This window comes from Telmatherina bonti (genome assembly GCF_933228915.1).
Source record: "Telmatherina bonti genome assembly, chromosome: 18".
Classification (NCBI taxonomy): Eukaryota; Metazoa; Chordata; class Actinopteri; order Atheriniformes; family Telmatherinidae; genus Telmatherina; species Telmatherina bonti.
The window spans coordinates 4,864,008-4,886,868 of NC_136616.1; the positions used below are offsets into that span (position 1 = coordinate 4,864,008).

At 48.7% G+C, this 22,861-nt stretch overlaps 2 protein-coding genes across 3 annotated transcripts in view; one reads left to right on the plus strand and one right to left on the minus strand.

Moving 5' to 3' along the window:
- Positions 1-1,940, minus strand: part of focad (focadhesin) — a 116,280-nt gene extending 114,340 nt beyond the window's left edge. The window contains exon 1 of one of the 2 annotated variants that reach the window (XM_079257441.1): positions 1,897-1,940. The gene's annotated coding sequence lies outside the window, so the exon portion shown is untranslated. The remainder of the gene's footprint in view (positions 1-1,896) is intronic. The other variant, XM_079257442.1, reaches the window with a different exon arrangement.
- Positions 1-22,861, plus strand: part of mllt3 (MLLT3 super elongation complex subunit) — a gene marked incomplete at both ends in the record, with an annotated part of 122,915 nt that overhangs the window by 1,028 nt on the left and 99,026 nt on the right. Inside the window, 4 exons of the mRNA XM_079257502.1 lie at positions 205-317; positions 2,927-3,098; positions 3,829-3,868; positions 11,407-11,587. Coding sequence (XP_079113628.1) covers positions 205-317; positions 2,927-3,098; positions 3,829-3,868; positions 11,407-11,587 — 506 coding nt within the window. The remainder of the gene's footprint in view (positions 1-204; positions 318-2,926; positions 3,099-3,828; positions 3,869-11,406; positions 11,588-22,861) is intronic.

Consider the following 22,861-nt stretch of genomic DNA (forward strand, 5'->3'; position numbering starts at 1 on the left):
GTCGCCTTTAATCGCTCCCGATGCCCCCCCATCCTCGCATGGCGCACTTCAGATCTGCGCTTTATTAAAGTAGAACTTAGCTGCATGTCTTTCCAACGTAGAACCTCTAAATCAGCGTTGATGTCTGGAATTTATGATGTCTGGACTCCAATTCCATGTGAGATCAGCGGAACCTTTAAAAGTTTCCGGTCCGAACTCTTCCAGCGGCTTCGGCAGCATTTTCACTCCACAGCCGAACAATAAGGGCTGGCTCGGACTGCAAGGTCTGCAATCGCAATACAAGCAGGGACAAAGCGCCAGCAGCGTTGGGCCAACAGGTGCTTTAGAAACAACACAGCTAACACTCGCTGACTGCAAACTGCAGGCTGGACACACACACCGGCGTTTTCATGGTCCCAACGGACCACACGCATCTGTCATGGAGGCAAAGAGCGTTCAGGATGTGATGTTCCACAGTCAGTCAGAAACGGCACAAAGTAAGTCGTCGAGCAGAAACGAAAAGACTGAACTAAACTGCAGGTTATCTGAGCTGCATCACCTGCAGGCGAACAAAGACACGGATCAATACTTCGTCAGAAGATCAGAGTTTCATCAGAGGAAATAACATGAAAGGAACTGAAATCTTTTCATCTCAAATCAGCATTGACATGAAAAACTGTTGATTCTGGAGGAAGAGAAGAGCAGCTGAAACTTCATAAAGTTGCTTTTACATCAAACCTGTGTTTTGTTTTTCCCAAATGCCCAACAAATCAACCTGTTAAATATTTCTCCTTCAATTATTTAGATAATTTAACTTAATTAAATTTAATTATTTTATTAAATTTAATTATCATATGAAAGAATAACTAATTATAGATTAATACAAAGATATGTCATGATTATGATAATTACTATAATTTGCATCCAGTTAGGTGTGGTGGTGGCTCAGGTGGTAGAGCTGCTTGTCTGCCTAAAGGTCGGCAGTTTGAGTCCTGCTCCCTGAGGGGGATACACACACACACACACACACACACACACACACACACACACACACACAGCATGTTGTTTCTTTTCCCTCCGACTGTAAACTAACCTGCCGCTGGAAATGTCGTCTAAATTGTTCATGTATTGATTAACTTCTCTAAACATGAAAGGTCATTAGCGTGACAGGAACTGAGTTGTCGCATCCAGTGACGTCAGAGGGGGGCCTTAACCACTTCATGCCCCAGGTCCCCACCGGTTTTTAATGCAGCCATGCTGATATATCTCTGAGATAACATCACTTACTAAACAACAATAATGTGCTTCTAGGTAGACAGATGACTTTATAAAGAAGCTGTGATGAAATCTGGAGCTCTGTGCATATTTCTGGTCACTTCTTGGATCATTTTTTATCCCTGACGAGATCTCCGTCAGATACTTAAAAGTTTTAGCTATAAACTAATTAAATTAAGACATTTTCAGGATTCTGTCGAAGCCGATTTTATAAATGTTGTGTAAAGTGTCAGCTGATGCTTTCAGTTGCGTTTTGTGAAACTTTCTGTGTTTATTCTATCAGGTTGAAATTAAATTTATAGATTTGTTGCCGGACTTCCCTCCAGGCTTCGTTTTCCTTTTAACAAGCAACCTCTCCGAAACCAACCTTTAACATCACGCAGCTGCAGAAACATTTACCTGGTTATTGTAACGATGTTTAAAATAATAAAAACACACCTGTAAATTAAGATTCTGTTGAGTTAGCATTGAGCTAACGCGGCTACATGACTTACAAAGCATGCTAACATTAGCTTCAGTCTGCTAACAGTTCGTTGTAATTCAGGATAACTGCAGCCGATTTCCTGCTGGAACCGGCTTTAAACACAAAGGCATCAATGTCTGAACAAAACACAAGTTAAAGATAAAGATGACAAACTTCACCTCAGTCATTCCGCCTCCAGCAAACCATCAGAAACACATGCTAGTACGGAGCGCACTGAGGGACAAAAAGGTGAGAACTCTGTCACACTGCCAACCTCGAGATCTAAAGACTGGTAGAATAATTTATACAGACATAAACATGACCTTCTAACAGACATAAATCATGGAATTATATATACATATCTCATAAAGTATGTTAGATTAGACCTTCTTCTTTTTCTCAACTTTATTTACATGTTTTTGTAATTGACAAAAGTATAATCACAAACAGGGCCGGATTAAAAGTGCACAGGCCCCGGGGCCCAGAGTGTTCCGGGGGCCCCGTTCTACACCATAACATTATAAAAACTGTGAATGATACACTGTGAAACAACGTTTCTAACTTCTCTCAGCCAGTGGTACCAGTAGCAACACACTGGACACTGTGGTGGAAATATTTGGCTTTTATATACAATTAGTTTCATGTCCAAACTGCTGATATATCCCCAACATGGGCCCCCAATGGGCCCTACATGGGCCCCCAATGGGTGTGGGCCCCTGGGCCGTGCCCTTAATGCCCAATGGATAATCCGGCCTGGATCCCAAACATCTCGTGTATGACATCAGGGCCGGGATGGAACCAGTTTTCAGCTTCTGGAACATCTAAACGGATCTCTGTGGTCAGCAGCTTCCCCGGTGGAAGTCAGGAACCAGTCAGGTGATCTCACCTGAGCCTGTGGAACTCAGGTGGTGTCAGGACGTGTCGCTCCAGGCGGAACACATATTTACTGTCTTCATTTTCTGACTTCATCATCATCATCATCAACATCATCTTCATCATCATCATCTTCATCCTCATCATCTTCATCATCATCATCTTCATCACTTTCATCATCTTCATGGAGTAAGAAGGAGGAAGAAGTAGTTCCCACCCTGGAAGTTCAGTTATGTCATGGGAGGAACCAATACGTCAGTATTGGTCAGCTACCAATTCTGATTGGTTTTCTGAAATAACGGCTAAGATAAGGTGTCGCCTGTTCTTCCCACCAAGGACCCATGCGGCCCACCAGGATCCCACCAGGACCCCACCCAACCAGGACCCCACCAGGACCCCCCACCCCAACAGGACCCCACCAGGACCCCCCACCCCCACCAGGACCCCACCAGGACCCCACCAGGACCCACCAGGACCCCACCAGGACCCCACCAGGACCCCACCCCGGGCCAGATGATAAACAAACATTCAACAGACAAATAAAAATCGGCGCTGAAAGCTGCAGCTTCTGCTGATTCATGACTGAATGGAAACTCGTTAATTAATTAGTTTCTGTTTTCTTGTTATGAAAGTTCAGTTACTGAAGTTATTTGATCATTTTCATGTCAACCTGCAGAAGGAAGCGACATTTCAGCCAAGTTACCTTCTGGTTATTTACTGATCAAATGAATGAGAAAGAATTCCTGTTGTGAAAGAAACAAGTCTGATTAAATATCTGTTTTCATTATTTTTGTTTATTCTGCTTTTCTTTGTATTTACATGAAATATGTTTATATTTGAACAGAAAGACATAAAAACTAAAGAAAACTTTGTTTTGGACAAACAGAATGAACATTTCTCTTCATTTGTAGTTTTTATTCAGCAGAAAGTGGGATTGTGTTCTTCCAACGACAGCGCCAGCTCAGGGATTAAAAATTTGAATTCGTCTCATCGCAAAACTTTCTTCTATTATTTAAACAGTTTTCTAGCCTTCAACCTCTGCACATGTAAATCTTAATGTCAGACTGGTTTCTGGAGCCACGACACACATTTTACACAGTTTAGATTCATGCAGGTTTTTCCCACGGGACCTGAAGGCACCATAATTACAGCGAGGCTGCGGCCACCTGATTGGTCAGCAGCATATCTGCTCTCCTCTCATTGGCTGCGCGCATCTCGTGCTCCGTCTGCTGCCCCAGCGGGTACCCCACGCTGCGCGTGCGCCTCAGAGGGATCAAGGTGACGCGTTTCAGCCGGAAAGTTACCGGAAATGAGAGGACTGACCTTTCAAAATAAGACTCGGGAGATTAGATACACTTTTAACTGCTTTCGCAGCTTTCTGACAGTTTTTAACTTCGTCACGTTTGAATGATTTTACCGTTTTTCATAATTTCACGCAAACAGAAATAACGTTTGCATTTATCGTCCAAATTTAACACCGAATACTTAACGCCAAATACTTAACGCCGAATACTTAACGCCGAATACTTAACGCCGAATACTTAACGCCAAATACTTAACGCCGAATACTTAACGCCGAATACTTAACGCCAAATACTTAACGCCAAATACTTAACGCCGAATACTTAACGCCGAATACTTAACGACAATTATTTAATGGCAAATTTAATTTTTTTCTGAAATATGATCAATTTAATCAGCAATACGGTTCCATGACCTGATGCAGCAACATGGAGCTGGTTTTACTGGGGATATGTCGGTAACATGACTGGTTTACTGGGAACAGGTCGGTAACATGACTGGTTTAACTGGGAACAGGTCGGTAACATGACTGGTTTAACTGGGAACAGGTCGGTAACATGACTGGTTTACTGGGAACAGGTCGGTAACATGACTGGTTTAACTGGGAACAGGTAAGTAACATGACTGGTTTAACTGGGAACAGGTCGGTAACATGACTTGTTTACTGGGAACAGGTCGGTAACATGACTGGTTTAACTGGGAACAGGTCGGTAACATGACTGGTTTAACTGGGAACAGGTCGGTAACATGACTGGTTTAACTGGGAACAGGTCGGTAACATGACTGGTTTACTGGGAACAGGTCGGTAACATGACTGGTTTAACTAGGAACAGGTAAGTAACATGACTGGTTTAACTGGGAACAGGTCGGTAACATGACTGGTTTAACTGGGAACAGGTCGGTAAAATGACTGGTGTAACTGGGAACAGGTCGGTAACATGACTGGTTTAACTGGGAACAGGTCGGTAAAATGACTGGTGTAACTGGGAACAGGTCGGTAACATGACTGGTGTAACTGGGATCAGGTCGGTAACATGACTGGTTTAACTGGGAACAGGTCGGTAACATGACTGGTTTACTGGGAACAGGTAAGTAACATGACTGGTTTAACTGGGAACAGGTCGGTAACATGACTGGTTTAACTGGGAACAGGTCGGTAACATGACTGGTTTACTGGGAACAGGTCGGTAACATGACTGGTTTAACTGGGAACAGGTAAGTAACATGACTGGTTTAACTGGGAACAGGTCGGTAACATGACTGGTTTACTGGGAACAGGTCGGTAACATGACTGGTTTAACTGGGAACAGGTCGGTAACATGACTGGTTTACTGGGAACAGGTAAGTAACATGACTGGTTTACTGGGAACAGGTCGGTAACATGACTGGTTTACTGGGAACAGGTAAGTAACATGACTGGTTTAACTGGGAACAGGTCGGTAACATGACTGGTTTAACTGGGAACAGGTCGGTAACATGACTGGTTTACTGGGAACAGGTCGGTAACATGACTGGTTTAACTAGGAACAGGTAAGTAACATGACTGGTTTAACTGGGAACAGGTCGGTAACATGACTGGTTTAACTGGGAACAGGTCGGTAAAATGACTGGTGTAACTGGGAACAGGTCGGTAACATGACTGGTTTAACTGGGAACAGGTCGGTAACGTGACTGGTTTAACTGGGAACAGGTCGGTAACATGACTGGTTTAACTGGGAACAGGTCGGTAACATGACTGGTTTAACTGGGAACAGGTCGGTAAAATGACTGGTGTAACTGGGAACAGGTCGGTAACATGACTGGTTTAACTGGGAACAGGTCGGTAACGTGACTGGTTTAACTGGGAACAGGTCGGTAACATGACTGGTTTAACTGGGAACAGGTAAGTAACATGACTGGTTTACTGGGAACAGGTCGGTAACATGACTGGTGTAACTGGGAACAGGTAAGTAACATGACTGGTTTAACTGGGAACAGGTCGGTAACATGACTGGTTTAACTGGGAACAGGTCGGTAACATGACTGGTTTAACTGGGAACAGGTAAGTAACATGACTGGTTTAACTGGGAACAGGTCGGTAACATGACTGGTTTAACTGGGAACAGGTCGGTAACATGACTGGTTTAACTGGGAACAGGTCGGTAACATGACTGGTTTACTGGGAACAGGTAAGTAACATGACTGGTTTAACTGGGAACAGGTCGGTAACATGACTGGTTTAACTGGGAACAGGTCGGTAACATGACCGGTTTAACTGGGAACAGGTCGGTAACATGACTGGTTTAACTGGGAACAGGTCGGTAACATGACTGGTGTAACTGGGAACAGGTCGGTAACATGACTGGTTTAACTGGGAACAGGTCGGTAACATGACTGGTTTAACTGGGAACAGGTCGGTAAAATGACTGGTGTAACTGGGAACAGGTCGGTAACATGACTGGTTTAACTGGGAACAGGTCGGTAACGTGACTGGTTTAACTGGGAACAGGTCGGTAACATGACTGGTTTAACTGGGAACAGGTCGGTAACATGACTGGTTTAACTGGGAACAGGTCGGTAACATGACTGGTTTACTGGGAACAGGTCGGTAACATGACTGGTGTAACTGGGAACAGGTCGGTAACGTGACTGGTTTACTGGGAACAGGTCGGTAACATGACTGGTGTAACTGGGAACAGGTCGGTAACATGACTGGTTTACTGGGAACAGGTCGGTAACATGACTGGTGTAACTGGGAACAGGTCGGTAACATGACTGGTTTAACTGGGAACAGGTAAGTAACATGACTGGTTTAACTGGGAACAGGTCGGTAACATGACTGGTTTAACTGGGAACAGGTAAGTAACATGACTGGTTTACTGGGAACAGGTCGGTAACATGACTGGTTTAACTGGGAACAGGTCGGTAACATGACTGGTTTACTGGGAACAGGTCGGTAACATGACTGGTTTAACTGGGAACAGGTCGGTAACATGACTGGTTTAACTGGGAACAGGTCGGTAACATGACTGGTTTAACTGGGAACAGGTCGGTAACATGACTGGTTTACTGGGAACAGGTCGGTAACATGACTGGTTTAACTGGGAACAGGTAAGTAACATGACTGGTTTAACTGGGAACAGGTCGGTAACATGACTGGTTTAACTGGGAACAGGTAAGTAACATGACTGGTTTAACTGGGAACAGGTCGGTAACATGACTGGTTTAACTGGGAACAGGTCGGTAACATGACTGGTTTAACTGGGAACAGGTCAGTAACATGACTGGTTTAACTGGGAACAGGTCGGTAACGTGACTGGTTTAACTGGGAACAGGTCGGTAACATGACTGGTTTAACTGGGAACAGGTCGGTAACATGACTGGTTTAACTGGGAACAGGTAAGTAACATGACTGGTTTAACTGGGAACAGGTCGGTAACATGACTGGTTTAACTGGGAACAGGTCGGTAACATGACTGGTTTAACTGGGAACAGGTCAGTAACATGACTGATTGTAAAAGCAGCATTTCAGAGTCTCTCAGATGGAAAGACGGACGGAGCTTCACCAGTTTGATACAAACTGGATCTAAAAGTTCAGAAAAACCTTTCTTCAGACTTTAAAGATCCTCCATCTACAGAATATTAATGTAGATTCAGAGAATCAGAAGGAATCTCTGTATGCTGGGACAAGGCTGCATTAACAGCAGACGTGATTCTCTACTGGAAACCAGTGCATGGACTCAGGAAGCTTCCAGAAACCAGTGTGAACCCAGTTCATGCAGGTTAAAGCTCCATCATATGTGAAGAGGATCCAGAAACACGCCGTCTTCTCTGGACCAAAGCTCATTTAAAATGTTCTGAGTGGAAACCTGGATGAAGATGTGGAATAGTTTGTGGACAGCATGGACGGCGTGTCCTGCAGACTAAAGAGGAGAGGGAGCATCCAGCTTGTTATCAGCCTGCATCTCTGATGGGATGGGGTTGCATTAGTGCCGATGGCGTGGGCAGCTTCCACATCTGGGAAGCTCCATCAATGCTGAAACATCTGCTCCCATCCAGACAACGTCTCTTTCAGGGAAGACCTTCCACCATGCTGGACCACATCCTGATGGTGGAACTGGAGAACTGGTCCAGCAGGACCACGCTGAACCACATCCTGATGGTGGAACAGGAGAACTGGTCCAGCAGGACCACGCTGAACCACATCCTGATGGTGGAACAGGAGAACTGGTCCAGTAGGACCACGCTGGACCACATCCTGATGGTGGAACAGGAGAACTGGTCCAGTAGGACCAGGCTGGACCACATCCTGATGGTGGAACAGGAGAACTGGTCCAGCAGGACCACGCTGAACCACATCCTGATGGTGGAACAGGAGAACTGGTCCAGCAGGACCACGCTGAACCACATCCTGATGGTGGAGCAGGAGAACTGGTCCAGCAGGACCAGGCTGGACCACATCCTGATGGTGGAACAGGAGAACTGGTCCAGCAGGACCAGGCTGGACCACATCCTGATGGTGGAACAGGAGAACTGGTCCAGCAGGACCACGCTGAACCACATCCTGATGGTGGAGCAGGAGAACTGGTCCAGCAGGACCACATCCTGATGGTGGAACAGGAGAACTGGTCCTGCAGGACCACGCTGAACCACATCCTGATGGTGGAGCAGGAGAACTGGTCCAGCAGGACCACATCCTGATGGTGGAGCAGGAGAACTGATCCAGCAGGACCACATCCTGATGGTGGAGCAGGAGAACTGGTCCAGCAGGACCACATCCTGATGGTGGAACAGGAGAACTTGTCCAGCAGGACCATGCTGAACCACATCCTGATGGTGGAACAGGAGAACTGGTCCAGCAGGACCATGCTGAACCACATCCTGATGGTGGAACAGGAGAACTGGTCCAGCAGGACCATGCTGAACCACATCCTGATGGTGGAACAGGAGAACTGGTCCAGCAGGACCAGGCTGGACCACATCCTGATGGTGGAACAGGAGAACTGGTCCAGCAGGACCAGGCTGGACCACATCCTGATGGTGGAACAGGAGAACTGGTCCAGCAGGACCACATCCTGATGGTGGAACAGGAGAACTGGTCCAGCAGGACCACGCTGGACCACATCCTGATGGTGGAACAGGAGAACTGGTCCTGCAGGACCACGCTGAACCACATCCTGATGGTGGAACAGGAGAACTGGTCCAGCAGGACCACGCTGAACCACATCCTGATGGTGGAACAGGAGAACTGGTCCAGTAGGACCACGCTGAACCACATCCTGATGGTGGAACAGGAGAACTGGTCCAGCAGGACCACGCTGAACCACATCCTGATGGTGGAACAGGAGAACTGGTCCAGCAGGACCACGCAGGACCACATCCTGATGGTGGAACAGGAGAACTGGTCCAGCAGGACCACGCAGGACCACATCCTGATGGTGGAGCAGGAGAACTGGTCCTGCAGGACCACGCTGGACCACATCCTGATGGTGGAACAGGAGAACTGGTCCAGCAGGACCACATCCTGATGGTGGAGCAGGAGAACTGGTCCAGCAGGACCACGCAGGACCACATCCTGATGGTGGAACAGGAGAACTGGTCCTGCAGGACCACGCTGGACCACATCCTGATGGTGGAGCAGGAGAACTGGTCCAGCAGGACCATGCTGAACCACATCCTGATGGTGGAACAGGAGAACTGATCCAGCAGGACCACATCCTGATGGTGGAACAGGAGAACTGGTCCAGCAGGACCACGCTGGACCACATCCTGATGGTGGAACAGGAGAACTGTTCCAGCAGGACCACGCTGAACCACATCCTGATGGTGGAACAGGAGAACTGGTCCAGCAGGACCACGCTGAACCACATCCTGATGGTGGAACAGGAGAACTGGTCCAGCAGGACCACATCCTGATGGTGGAGCAGGAGAACTGGTCCAGCAGGACCACATCCTGATGGTGGAGCAGGAGAACTGGTCCAGCAGGACCACATCCTGATGGTGGAACAGGAGAACTGGTCCAGCAGGACCACATCCTGATGGTGGAACAGGAGAACTGATCCAGCAGGACCACGCTGGACCACATCCTGATGGTGGAACAGGAGAACTGATCCAGCAGGACCACATCCTGATGGTGGAACAGGAGAACTGTTCCAGCAGGACCACGCTGAACCACATCCTGATGGTGGAACAGGAGAACTGGTCCAGCAGGACCACGCTGAACCACATCCTGATGGTGGAACAGGAGAACTGGTCCAGCAGGACCACATCCTGATGGTGGAGCAGGAGAACTGGTCCAGCAGGACCACATCCTGATGGTGGAGCAGGAGAACTGGTCCAGCAGGACCACATCCTGATGGTGGAACAGGAGAACTGGTCCAGCAGGACCACATCCTGATGGTGGAACAGGAGAACTGATCCAGCAGGACCACGCTGGACCACATCCTGATGGTGGAGCAGGAGAACTGGTCCAGCAGGACCACATCCTGATGGTGGAACAGGAGAACTGGTCCAGCAGGACCACATCCTGATGGTGGAACAGGAGAACTGGTCCAGCAGGACCACGCTGGACCACATCCTGATGGTGGAGCAGGAGAACTGGTCCAGCAGGACCACATCCTGATGGTGGAACAGGAGAACTGGTCCAGCAGGACCACATCCTGATGGTGGAACAGGAGAACTGATCCAGCAGGACCACGCTGGACCACATCCTGATGGTGGAGCAGGAGAACTGGTCTGCTGCAGTCCAGACCAGTACGAACATCCTGCACTAGCTGCTGGTTTTAGTTTTGAAGGGGCAGACCGGAAGTTGTTTACGTCATAAGGTGTGATTGACAGCCGGCGAGCCTTTGAAAGTCTCCAGTTTGACTTGAGTCCAGGAGAGACCATGTCCGCCCCCAGACTGTCCTCACCTTTAATCCCATTCAGACCGAGACGTCCATGAGAAGCAGCGAGGCGGTCCTGAAGGATGGCCGGCGCGGTGAGTCGCCGCTTTGCGGGCTTTGCGGGCTTTGCGGGCTTTGCGGGCTTTGCGGGGCGCCTCTGCTGAATGTCGGCTTCAGTAATTTGGCTGTTCTTGTCGGAGCTTCTCACTCCGTCGCGAGGATCCCACGGCTCGCGCGAGTCTGCGCGCGGCTCTCATCACTTCACGCAGAATCTGCGCAGAAAAACGTCATGTTTTAACATCCTGACGTCACGGACAGAAACCCGCTTCAACCGGTGGAAGTTGTGACGTCAGTCTAGATGTTTCTACGTCATCCTATAATTCGGCTGGAGGATAAATGGAAATATGACGTCACTAAGCCGGTTTTTGGGAAACTGGGAACTTTTTCTGTTTTCTGTCATTTCTGTGGAGCTTTAAAATGTCCGCAGACGCAGCAGGATTCACAGCAAAGTTTATTTTATTTCTGGAATAATTTCCAGTAAATGCAGGTTTATGGACGTTAAAGCAGCTCGAGAAGAGTTGCTAAGATGTAAAAACAAAAGTCTTTGTTTAGTTTGAGAGCCATAAGTCCAGATGGTTTTTGTCCCAACAGGGTGCCGTACAGGTGAAACTAGAGCTCGGACATCGCGCCCAGGTGAGGAAGAAACCCACTGTGGAAGGCTTCACCCACGACTGGATGGTATTTGTCCGAGGACCAGAGCACAGCAACATCCAGCACTTTGTGGAGAAGGTGGTGTTTCACCTCCACGAAAGCTTCCCCAAACCAAAAAGAGGTAAGTGGTCTGAGCGAGACCTGGACCGGGGGCCCAGATCCTCCACGCTGCCCCGAGTCCTCAGCTGGACCTGGACCGGGGGCCCAGATCCTCCACGCTGCCCCGAGTCCTCAGCTGGACCTGGACCGGGGGCCCAGATCCTCCACGCTGCCCCGAGTCCTCAGCCGAAGCCGGCGCCGCCTTCGCTCCTGAGGACGCAGCAGAGTTCTGCTGCCTTAAGCAGATTACACAAATCCAGTTTGCAGCGTAAACACTGAGTTCATGGTGTGGATGTCCCGTTGGAGGGTTAACCGGGTTAACCGGGTGAAGCTGACACTTGGTGCCGTTTCTCAGGGTTAATCAGGTTAGAGTTAGGGATGTAAGAGGACAGAAAGTTGGAAAAATTAGGATTTAACTGCTGATTTCTCTGAAAATGTGTTTTAAAATGTGACGAGTTCATGGCGTCTCCCGACTGCAGGATGTCTGTCCCGATGCGTTCAGGGACCCGACTGCAGGATGTCTGTCCCGATGCGTTCAGGGACCCGACTGCAGGATGTCTGTCCCGATGGGTTCAGGGACCCGACTGCAGGATGTCTGTCCCGATGGGTTCAGGGACCCGACTGCAGGATGTCTGTCCCGATGCGTTCAGGGACCCGACTGCAGGATGTCTGTCCCGATGCGTTCAGGGACCCGACTGCAGGATGTCTGTCCCGATGCGTTCAGGGACCCGACTGCAGGATGTCTGTCCCGATGCGTTCAGGGACCCGACTGCAGGATGTCTGTCCCGATGCGTTCAGGGACCCGACTGCAGGATGTCTGTCCCGATGCGTTCAGGGACCCGACTGCAGGATGTCTGTCCCGATGCGTTCAGGGACCCGACTGCAGGATGTCTGTCCCGATGCGTTCAGGGACCCGACTGCAGGATGTCTGTCCCGATGCGTTCAGGGACCAGACTGCAGGATGTCTGTCCCGATGCGTTCAGGGACCAGACTGCAGGATGTCTGTCCCGATGCGTTCAGGGACCCGACTGCAGGATGTCTGTCCCGATGCGTTCAGGGACCCGACTGCAGGATGTCTGTCCCGATGCGTTCAGGGACCCGACTGCACGATGTCTGTCCCGATGCGTTCAGGGACCCGACTGCAGGATGTCTGTCCCGATGCGTTCAGGGACCCGACTGCAGGATGTCTGTCCCGATGCGTTCAGGGACCCGACTGCAGGATGTCTGTCCCGATGCGTTCAGGGACCAGACTGCAGGATGTCTGTCCCGATGCGTTCAGGGACCCGACTGCAGGATGTCTGTCCCGATGCGTTCAGGGACCAGACTGCAGGATGTCTGTCCCGATGCGTTCAGGGACCAGACTGCAGGATGTCTGTCCCGATGCGTTCAGGGACCAGACTGCAGGATGTCTGTCCCGATGCGTTCAGGGACCAGACTGCAGGATGTCTGTCCCGATGCGTTCAGGGACCCGACTGCAGGATGTTGTCCCGATGCGTTCAGGGACCCGACTGCAGGATGTCTGTCCCGATGCGTTCAGGGACCAGACTGCAGGATGTCTGTCCCGATGCGTTCAGGGACCAGACTGCAGGATGTCTGTCCCGATGCGTTCAGGGACCAGACTGCAGGATGTCTGTCCCGATGCGTTCAGGGACCAGACTGCAGGATGTTGTCCCGATGCGTTCAGGGACCCGACTGCAGGATGTCTGTCCCGATGCGTTCAGGGACCCGACTGCAGGATGTTGTCCCGATGCGTTCAGGGACCCGACTGCAGGATGTCTGTCCCGATGCGTTCAGGGACCAGACTGCAGGATGTCTGTCCCGATGCGTTCAGGGACCAGACTGCAGGATGTCTGTCCCGATGCGTTCAGGGACCAGACTGCAGGATGTCTGTCCCGATGCGTTCAGGGACCAGACTGCAGGATGTCTGTCCCGATGCGTTCAGGGACCAGACTGCAGGATGTCTGTCCCGATGCGTTCAGGGACCAGACTGCAGGATGTCTGTCCCGATGCGTTCAGGGACCAGACTGCAGGATGTCTGTCCCGATGCGTTCAGGGACCCGACTGCAGGATGTTGTCCCGATGCGTTCAGGGACCCGACTGCAGGATGTCTGTCCCGATGCGTCCTTATGCGACCATTATGTCCTTATATGGCCATCATGTCCTTATATGGCCATCATGTCCTTATATGGCCATCATGTCCTTATACGGCCATCATGTCATTATACGGCCATCATGTCCTTGTACGGCCATTATGTCCTTATACGGCCATCATGTCCTTATATGGTCATTTCTAAGTGTTTGGTTGAAGCAGCTGGTTTGTCCTTTCAGCCAATGAGAGACCGGTATTCACCAGTCTTAAGAGAAACGGTTCTACGATCATGTTGGTGAATCTGACGGAGGGTTTGGGTTAAAACCTCCTCCAGGTTTTGGTGAACGAGGCTTTTAGTCCCAACGAGCCATACTGGTTCAGTCTTCTAACTGGACTCAGAGAGGTCTGGTCGTCTTATAGGAAAGCCTCCGTAGATCACCTGAAGGTTACGCTGTCTGTCACTGTGACCGCTGGCGGAGCAGGAAGACCTGCTGGACATTGGTCCATTAAAGTTCCTGAACAGGAAATGCTGAATGAAGGCGACAGATCCAGAGAGGTGGAACCAGTCCTCAGACGGGGAGCTGCAGACCTGCTTCTCATGGTCTCCATGGAGATCAGATCCATGTTTGGACGTCAGTTTGGTTCTTCTTCTTTGCTCGGTGTTTAATGTGCTGATGAAGACGTCGGTGGCCTTCATCCTGCCGCAGCCTCAGGCTGTTAAACACGTCGTAAGCTCAACGTGAAGCCGTCGGAGGGAATGGAGGGCTCGGAGAGCTCGGTCTGCGGACTCTGAAGACATCTTTGTTTTTATGTTTTAAGGCCAGCAGGAAGGTTTGTGAAGCGGTGAAGTGTTTATGGTGAGGAGGTATTTATGCATGCCACGCCAGACTCAGTTTCACCTGATGTGTTGAACCAGGGATACTTAGATATTCAGGTGGGCCAGATTTTAAATAAAAAAATGAGCTGAGCCAGTAAATAAAGTAAAGGAAAATAAATCAGTAAAAATAGATAAAAGACAAATCTACATTTTGAAAAATAAGTAGTTTTATTAACTTTTCTATTATAAATTCAGTCCCACATGACGAGGGCAAATGCACAAAATAAACTACTGAAAATTCCAGTCAGTTTATTTTCCTCCTAACTTTTAACATAAAAAGGTCATATCAAACTAAACTTCCTCACATTATAAACATTTATAAATCTTTAAACACACTCATTACATATTAAACACATCGGTTCGGCGCTCCAATGTGACGGCAAAATAAATATTTATCAGTCCAGGCGGGGTTAAATCTGCCTTTTTTGTTGTTAATTCTGTGTTTTGGGACAGAGAGCAACATGCTAGCTAGCTAGCGCTACTCTCACAAATTCAAAACATAACAACACTGTTGGGCTTCATGTTGCTAGGCAACAAAGTGTTGCATTCATGGTCTGCACAACTGTAGGATTGTAGGCTACTTAATCAGCATAGGAATGACTGAAGGTTCTTGATTATTATTTTTATTCTTTTACATAAACTGGGCCACATAGAAGTTGGTTCTGGACCGCATGCTGGTTCTGGATCGCATGCTGGTTCTGGATCGCATGCTGGTTCTGGACCGCATGCTGGTTCTGGACCGCATGTGGGTTCTGGACGGCATGTGGGTTCTGGATCGCATGCTGGTTCTGGATCGCATGCTGGTTCTGGACCGCATGCTGGTTCTGGACGACAAAGCGCGGTGAGATCAGCTTCAAACCGCCGCGCAGTCTGAGACGTCTCTGGAAAAGCAACAGTTCATCTCCGGCATCATCCGGCGGCTCCCAGCATCATTACAGGAAGACTAAATTTGTCCAGCTGCGTTTACAGCTGGTTCGTCTCACGTTCCACTCCTGGCATCACTACCTCTCAGAGGCGGACATTTAGAAACAGCGCCTTTTGTCACAGATCTGTACCTTCCAGAGAGCCGCGGAGACCCAGAAAGTCTAGAGTCAAAGCAGACAACAGCAGCCAGATCTGCTTGCCTGAAAGAAAGACTCTACTGTTGTCGGTCCAGCAGAGCGGGGCTCCCGACACCAGCAGACCCGGTCCTGGAGGACTGGACCAACATGTTCGCCTCCAACCGAGTGATGGCGTGTCCTCTAAACTCTGTTCAGGTTTGTGGAGCAGTGGCGTCCCGGCAGTGACCTGAGCCAAGATCCAGATCTGCAACATGAAACGCGTTCAAAGCTTCTCTCCGCTAACGCTGTCAGAGGAAGGACAAAACGACCAGGTGGCTTTTTCCCACGACCAGAGGAAAACTAGAAGTCGCCACTGTGGATCTTTAACGAGAAAATGTTTTGTTACCTCAACCAACTGCCTCTGGAGGTCGGGTTGTGGCGGTTCCATCCTTGAGTTCCTTTTTCTCAGCTGCGTAGCAACGTTTCTAGCGACGTGTCTAGCTTCGTGTCTAGCGACGTGTCTAGCTACGTTTTTAGTGACGTTTCTAGCTACGTGCCTAGCTTCGTGTCTAGCGACGTGTCTAGCTACGTTTCTAGCGACGTTTCTAGCGACGTGCCTAGCAAGGTTTCTAGCTACGTTTCTAGCGAGGTTTCTAGCGAGGTTTCTAGCGAGGTTTCTAGCGACGTGCCTAGCGAGGTTTCTAGCTACGTTTCTAGCGACGTGCCTAGTGAGGTTTCTAGCTACGTTTCTAGCGAGGTTTCTAGCGACGTGTCTAGCTACGTTTCTAGCGAGGTTTCTAGTGACGTTTCTAGCGAGGTTTCTAGCGACGTGCCTAGCGAGGTTTCTAGCGACGTGCCTAGCGAGGTTTCTAGCTACGTTTCTAGCGAGGTTTCTAGCGACGTGTCTAGCTACGTTTCTAGCGAGGTTTCTAGTGACGTGCCTAGCGACGTGCCTAGCGAGGTTTCTAGCGACGTGCCTAGCTACATTTCTAGCTACGTTTCTAACGACATTTCTAGCGAGGTTTCTAGCGACGTGTCTAGCGAGGTTTCTAGCGACGTGCCTAGCTACGTTTCTAGCGACGTGCCTAGCTACGTTTCTAACGAGGTTTCTAGCGAGGTTTCTAGCGACGTGTCTAGCTACGTTTGTAGCAAGGTTTCTAGCAACGTGCCTAGCGACGTGCCTAGCGAGGTTTCTAGCTACGTTTCTAGCGACGTGCCTAGCGACGTGTCTAGCTACGTTTCTAGCGACGTGCCTAGCTACATTTCTAGCTACGTTTCTAACAACATTTTTAGCGAGGTTTCTAGCGACGTGTCTAGCTACGTTTCTAGCGAGGTTTCTAGCGACGTGTCTAGCTACGTTTCTAGCGACATTTTTCCTCCGTTGATCACCTAAAGGGTCAACGATCCGTAACGTGTTACACACTGCCATTACGGAGACGCTGATGAGGGTAAAGGTGGAAGATCTCGGGAGTCTAGACGAGTTTTCAGGTAGATTGAGCCATAGATCTGGTGTTGAGTAGACCTGTTTATCCCAGAAGTCACCTGAGCAGATAAGTGTGTCATGACGCTGCTGCTCTGGGGTTAGGATCATGATGTGGAAATGATGTCAGCCGTCTCCAGGGTCTCATTTATAAAGCTGTCGCAGGCGCTAAACCCGCCGCACGCCAAATAAAGTCAGCTTCTGGGATTCATAAAAGCACAACTTGGCTGTAAAACGTCCCGCCTCCACGCCAACTCTGACCTGCCGTAGGCACAACATCTGGAGAAACGGGAAAAGGTGACACCAATGAAGAAGAATAAAACCAGGATGTTGTACATTAAAGAAAGTGCACGTATTTCAACATAAATATAAATGTGCAGAATAGAGCACTGAGATACTTCCTCACCGTTTAAACGGCGACATGGGTCCCATGGGACGTTACGTGGAAGGTAGAGCTGCTTGATTATGACAAAAATTATAATGATTTCACTAAGAACCAGAGGTCTCCGTGTGCACAGTGTCTCTCTGGGATACTGCCGTGACAGATAGAAACAGGTCGTGTTGGATTGTGAGCTCGGGGAGGTGGAGAATGAAATCCACGTTTTGTTTTATTGTTTGTTTTATGATGAGTTACGGAAAACCTTTTCTGATCAGGTATTAATAGACGTCGGTATACAGACAGTGATATTTCTGGATAAGTCCGGTGGTCTGATGAGACGCTGACAGCATCTGTCCCCTGCTGACCTCCTCTGTCTTTCTGCTGGTGCTGATGTCCATCCCGTCTCCACCAGATAAAATACTTTTACATTTTACAACTTTATCTGTTAGAATTTCTTCCTCATTTTCCAGAAAATTCCTCTTTTTTCCTGCTGAACCGTCATGGAAATGAGATGGATTAATATTTATCAGGGCGTCGGCCTGACCTTTTATGGCCAACATGTGGGCGTGGCCAGATGTTCCCTCACCATGTTAAACTTCCCGTTGATCCTGATTTATGAAGGAAACCGGCGTGGGACGTGCTGCTGTAGAAACCTGGAGGTTCTCCTGGTTTCTGTACGGACGCCTCCTGGAGGCATCGTCTGCAGGGTTAGAAACGAGGCTCCTGATCTCCACTCTGGAGGAAGGTTTATCTTCACACCACGGCGGTATTTAGTCCACTTCATTTACTGTCATGCAGCCTCATTTCTTTTGAATAAAAGTGCTTTTGCCATCTTTGCTCTGCGTTTGCTCTGCTGGACTTGATGCATGGTGGATATTTTTACATGTTCCTGTGACGCTTTCCACCAAACGAGGCAACACATGAAGCTTTTATTGAAGCGGCGGTCGAGTGCCAGACCTCACTGCTTTTAAGATATGTCCCCAGGTTGATGTTAAGCAGAGCTGCAGTGTTTACACGTAGCCGGTCTGACTTGAGTCCATGTTCTCCCACAATGACCTGCGTTGTGCTTGTGAATGAAGGACGAGACGAGGACGGCTGTTGTCCTTTCGACTAACAGGGTGGGTTCAATCTGGGAGCAGGACCACCACTGAACTAACAAGCCTCAGAGTAAAATGACTCGCTTCAGGTTTGGAAGTCCTTAGTCTGTTCCTGAATTGTTGCTAATGGCCTCTCTGATTACCAGTAGCTAATCAGTTGTTCATGTCAACTAGTTGAAATTTACCGAAATTATACAAAGACATTTCACCATTAAGAGTAAACTAAGGTAAAGAAGAGATAGATGAGGTAAACTACAGGCAAATTAGAGATAAAGAAGTAGAGGTAAATGGAGATAAATTAGGTAAATTAGATGTAAACGATGTAAATAAGAGAAACAAGGTAAACTAGAGGTATATAGGTGATAAACAAGCTAATTTAGAAGTAAATAAGTGATAAACAAGGTCAAATAGAAATAAACTAGGTAAATAAGTGATAAACGAGGTAAACTAGAGCAAACAGGTGATACACAAGGTAAATAGTTTATAAACAAATAAACTAGAGATAAATAGATGGCAAATGAGGTAAACTAAAGGTAAATAGATGACAAATGAGGTAAACTAGAGGTAAATAGATGACAAATGAGGTAAACTAGAGGTAAATAGATGACAAATGAGGTAAACTAGAGGTAAATAGATGACAAATGAGGTAAACTAGAGGTAAATAGATGACAAATGAGGTAAACTAGAGGTAAATAGATGACAAATGAGGTAAACTAGAGGTAAATAGATGACAAATGAGGTAAACTAGAGGTAAATAGATGACAAATGAGGTAAACTAGAGGTAAATAGATGACAAATGAGGTAAACTAGAGGTAAATAGATGACAAATGAGGTAAACTAGAGGTAAATAGATGACAAATGAGGTAAACTGGAGGTAAATAGATGACAAATGAGGTAAACTGGAGGTAAATAAATGATAAACGAGGTAAACCAGATATAAATAGGTGATAAACAAGGTAAATTAGAGGTAAATAGGTGATAAATTAGTCTTATATTGAGGTAAACCAGAGATATGAGCTAACCGTCAATCTGACTCTCATACTTTTGGGAATGTGGACCTTCAGTCTCCAATTCCAGTCCTTTGTTTGTTGGCCGGGAACTCCAGCCAGCCTCATTACAAGCCGATCTGTGTCCAGAGGGCAAATCCGGAGTGACTGGCATTGTTCTGGGGTTGGCATGCCAGCTGAAACCAAAGGCTACGTTAATAAACGCCATGGCCCTGTCCATCTCACTGGCTAGTGTTTTCCTTACAGGTCAGCAGCTGCATTGTGCTTGTCTGCCCCCCCACCAGACTCCTACCGCTGATGTAACCTTTCCACCCTGAACCCCTGCTACCAAGAAGCTGCTTGCTCCTCATTTACTGACCTTAATGTGAGCCTCCACGAGGCTACGGAGTCGTCTTCAGTACGTTACCTACATGCTGAAAGTATTGCTGCAGCAGAGCCAGTTGATGAAACTATAAATCATGGCGGGGATGAAGTGCTCGTCAGTCTGCTGATTAATCACCTCGTGGGATCATAAATACATCAACTTTACATTCTGGATGCCAGGGACCCCTCCCCCACTGCAGACCAAGCTTCTTGTACCAAGAACCAAGTGGTCTTTCACCTGGACTACTTTCACCCCAACATCCTGCAAGCCTTGTTAACACACCTGAAGCAGACCTGGTAACCTAGTAACCTGTTACCTGGTAACCTAGTAACCTGTTACCTGGTTACCTGGTAACCTGGTAACCTGTTACCTGGTTACCTGGTAACCTAGTAACCTGTTTACCTGGTAACCTGGTAACCTGTTACCTGGTTACCTGGTAACCTGGTAACCTGTTACCTGGTAACCTAGTAACCTGTTACCTGGTAACCTGGTAACCTGTTACCTGGTAACCTAGTAACCTGTTACCTGGTTACCTGGTAACCTGGTAACCTGTTACCTGGTAACTTGCGTACCTGCTTACCTGGCCCAGTTATCAGCCCTTCATGTTTACCATGATGTTACATGTGTTAAATATTTTGTGACTAGAGCGGGGCGATTCAACCGACATCTCACATCGCTCCTCTTCCATCCCATAATGATCCGTAACCATATAAAACTGTGTAACATTGTGTCGGCCATCAGTTATGTATCAGGTGTTGCTAGGCAACAGGAGCAGTGATCTTCCATCTGGGGGAACTATGGCCGTATGACGTTCCACCTGCTGCAGCGTCTGGACTTTATTCTGAGCTTTCTCCTCCACTAGACGCTGCTTTTATTGACTCTATTCTTTATTCTGATTCCTGCAGGTGATGAAATGAGTTAGTTGTGTCGGAGTCCGTTGTCGGGACTGGGAGCTGGTCTGTTGTCGGTTCCACGTCGGTCTTTTATATCCAAACCGCATCCAGACAGAAATTTCCCTCTTTTAGGAACAAGATCATCAGTTTGGGTCGGCTGCTCATCTTTTAGTGAATTATCCTCTGAAACACGTCTGCTGCCGTCTTCCTCCATGTTTATGTATCGCAGCGTGCCGTAAAGCAGCTTGTCGTGGCGTAAACGATGGAGTCTCGTATGAAACGTTTTCTATCGTCCAGACAGTATATCGTCACCCAGTCCTGTTTGTGACACATGAAGTTAGTAAAAGGATTTCTTTGCAGGTCTGGACCAGAACCAGGTCCTGATGGGACCTGGTTCTGGTCCTATCTGGTCCTGGTTCAGCAGCAGTGCAGGTCCAGCCATGCTCCTCGCCTCCTCCACTATTTTCTGTCTCTCAGGGAGATGTTAAACACACTCTGCAGGATTTCCTCTGCAGGACGAAATGCATTGATCCCTGCCGTGTGATTGGCTGATTGGGTATTGATAAGTATCAGAACGAGGTAAAACCAGATGAAAACACAGCGTGTCAATCTGGTCCGTCCAGCGTGAGCCTGTTGTCCCCCAGGAAAGCTCCACATACATGAAGCTAATGAGGGATCCTGCAGGACGTCTGACAGACACACCTGAGACCCGCAGGTTGTTTGTCTGTTTGTCCCGGCGGACTGGGACGTGTCCGCCTCCTCGTCAGCTGTGGACGCTCTGAGCGGAGCTTCTCGTGCTGCAGAGCAGACTGGAGACGGGAGTTAATGAGACCTCCTGAGAGCAGGAGGCGGAGGACAACGGCTGACATGTCGCACGGGGATCAGATCCGAGGCGGGTCTACCTTCTGCTTTCTGGAGAAATGTGTCGGCTTGGCGGCGAATCAACAGGTCTGTTGGACTGCTGGCAAACGCTGCACGCTGCTGTCACAGCAGCTTCGTTTCCGCCCAGTTTCCAACAGATAAACTTTAAATCGTTCAGAAATGATCTTTTTTACGTTTTTAACGACGCAACGGGAAGAAATGTCCAGAATGTCCAGATATGAGACGGTTTTCCAGAGAAATCCTGCAGCTTCTGACCTTTCACATCAACGCAGACGTCTGTCAGCGTGATGACATGAGGAGCTCGTCGTGACTGGAATGATGTCTCCAGGTGGACGTTATGCTCGGAGGAACCGTCCGAAGGGAACTCGGCGGATGTCGGTAGCGGACACTGATCAGATATCGGTGAAAAGCCGGGATGGAACATCTCAGATCCAGGATGATGCTTAGCATCGTTCGCATCTTCTGACATCTGTCTGGAAACATCTGGAAGTGAGGAGAACAGATGCACCATGTGGTCCTGCTGGACCAGTTCTCCTGTTCCACCATCAGGATGTGGTCCAGCGTGGTCCTGCTGGACCAGTTCTCCTGTTCCACCATCAGGATGTGGTCCAGCCTGGTCCTACTGGACCAGTTCTCCTGTTCCACCATCAGGATGTGGTCCAGCGTGGTCCTACTGGACCAGTTCTCCTGTTCCACCATCAGGATGTGGTCCTGCTGGACCAGTTCTCCTGTTCCACCATCAGGATGTGGTCCAGCCTGGTCCTGCTGGACCAGTTCTCCTGTTCCACCATCAGGATGTGGTCCAGCGTGGTCCTACTGGACCAGTTCTCCTGTTCCACCATCAGGATGTGGTCCTGCTGGACCAGTTCTCCTGTTCCACCATCAGGATGTGGTCCAGCGTGGTCCTACTGGACCAGTTCTCCTGTTCCACCATCAGGATGTGGTCTTGCTGGACCAGTTCTCCTGTTCCACCATCAGGATGTGGTCCAGCCTGGTCCTGCTGGACCAGTTCTCCTGTTCCACCATCAGGATGTGGTTCAGCGTGGTCCTGCTGGACCAGTTCTCCTGTTCCACCATCAGGATGTGGTCCAGCCTGGTCCTACTGGACCAGTTCTCCTGTTCCACCATCAGGATGTGGTCCAGCCTGGTCCTACTGGACCAGTTCTCCTGTTCCACCATCAGGATGTG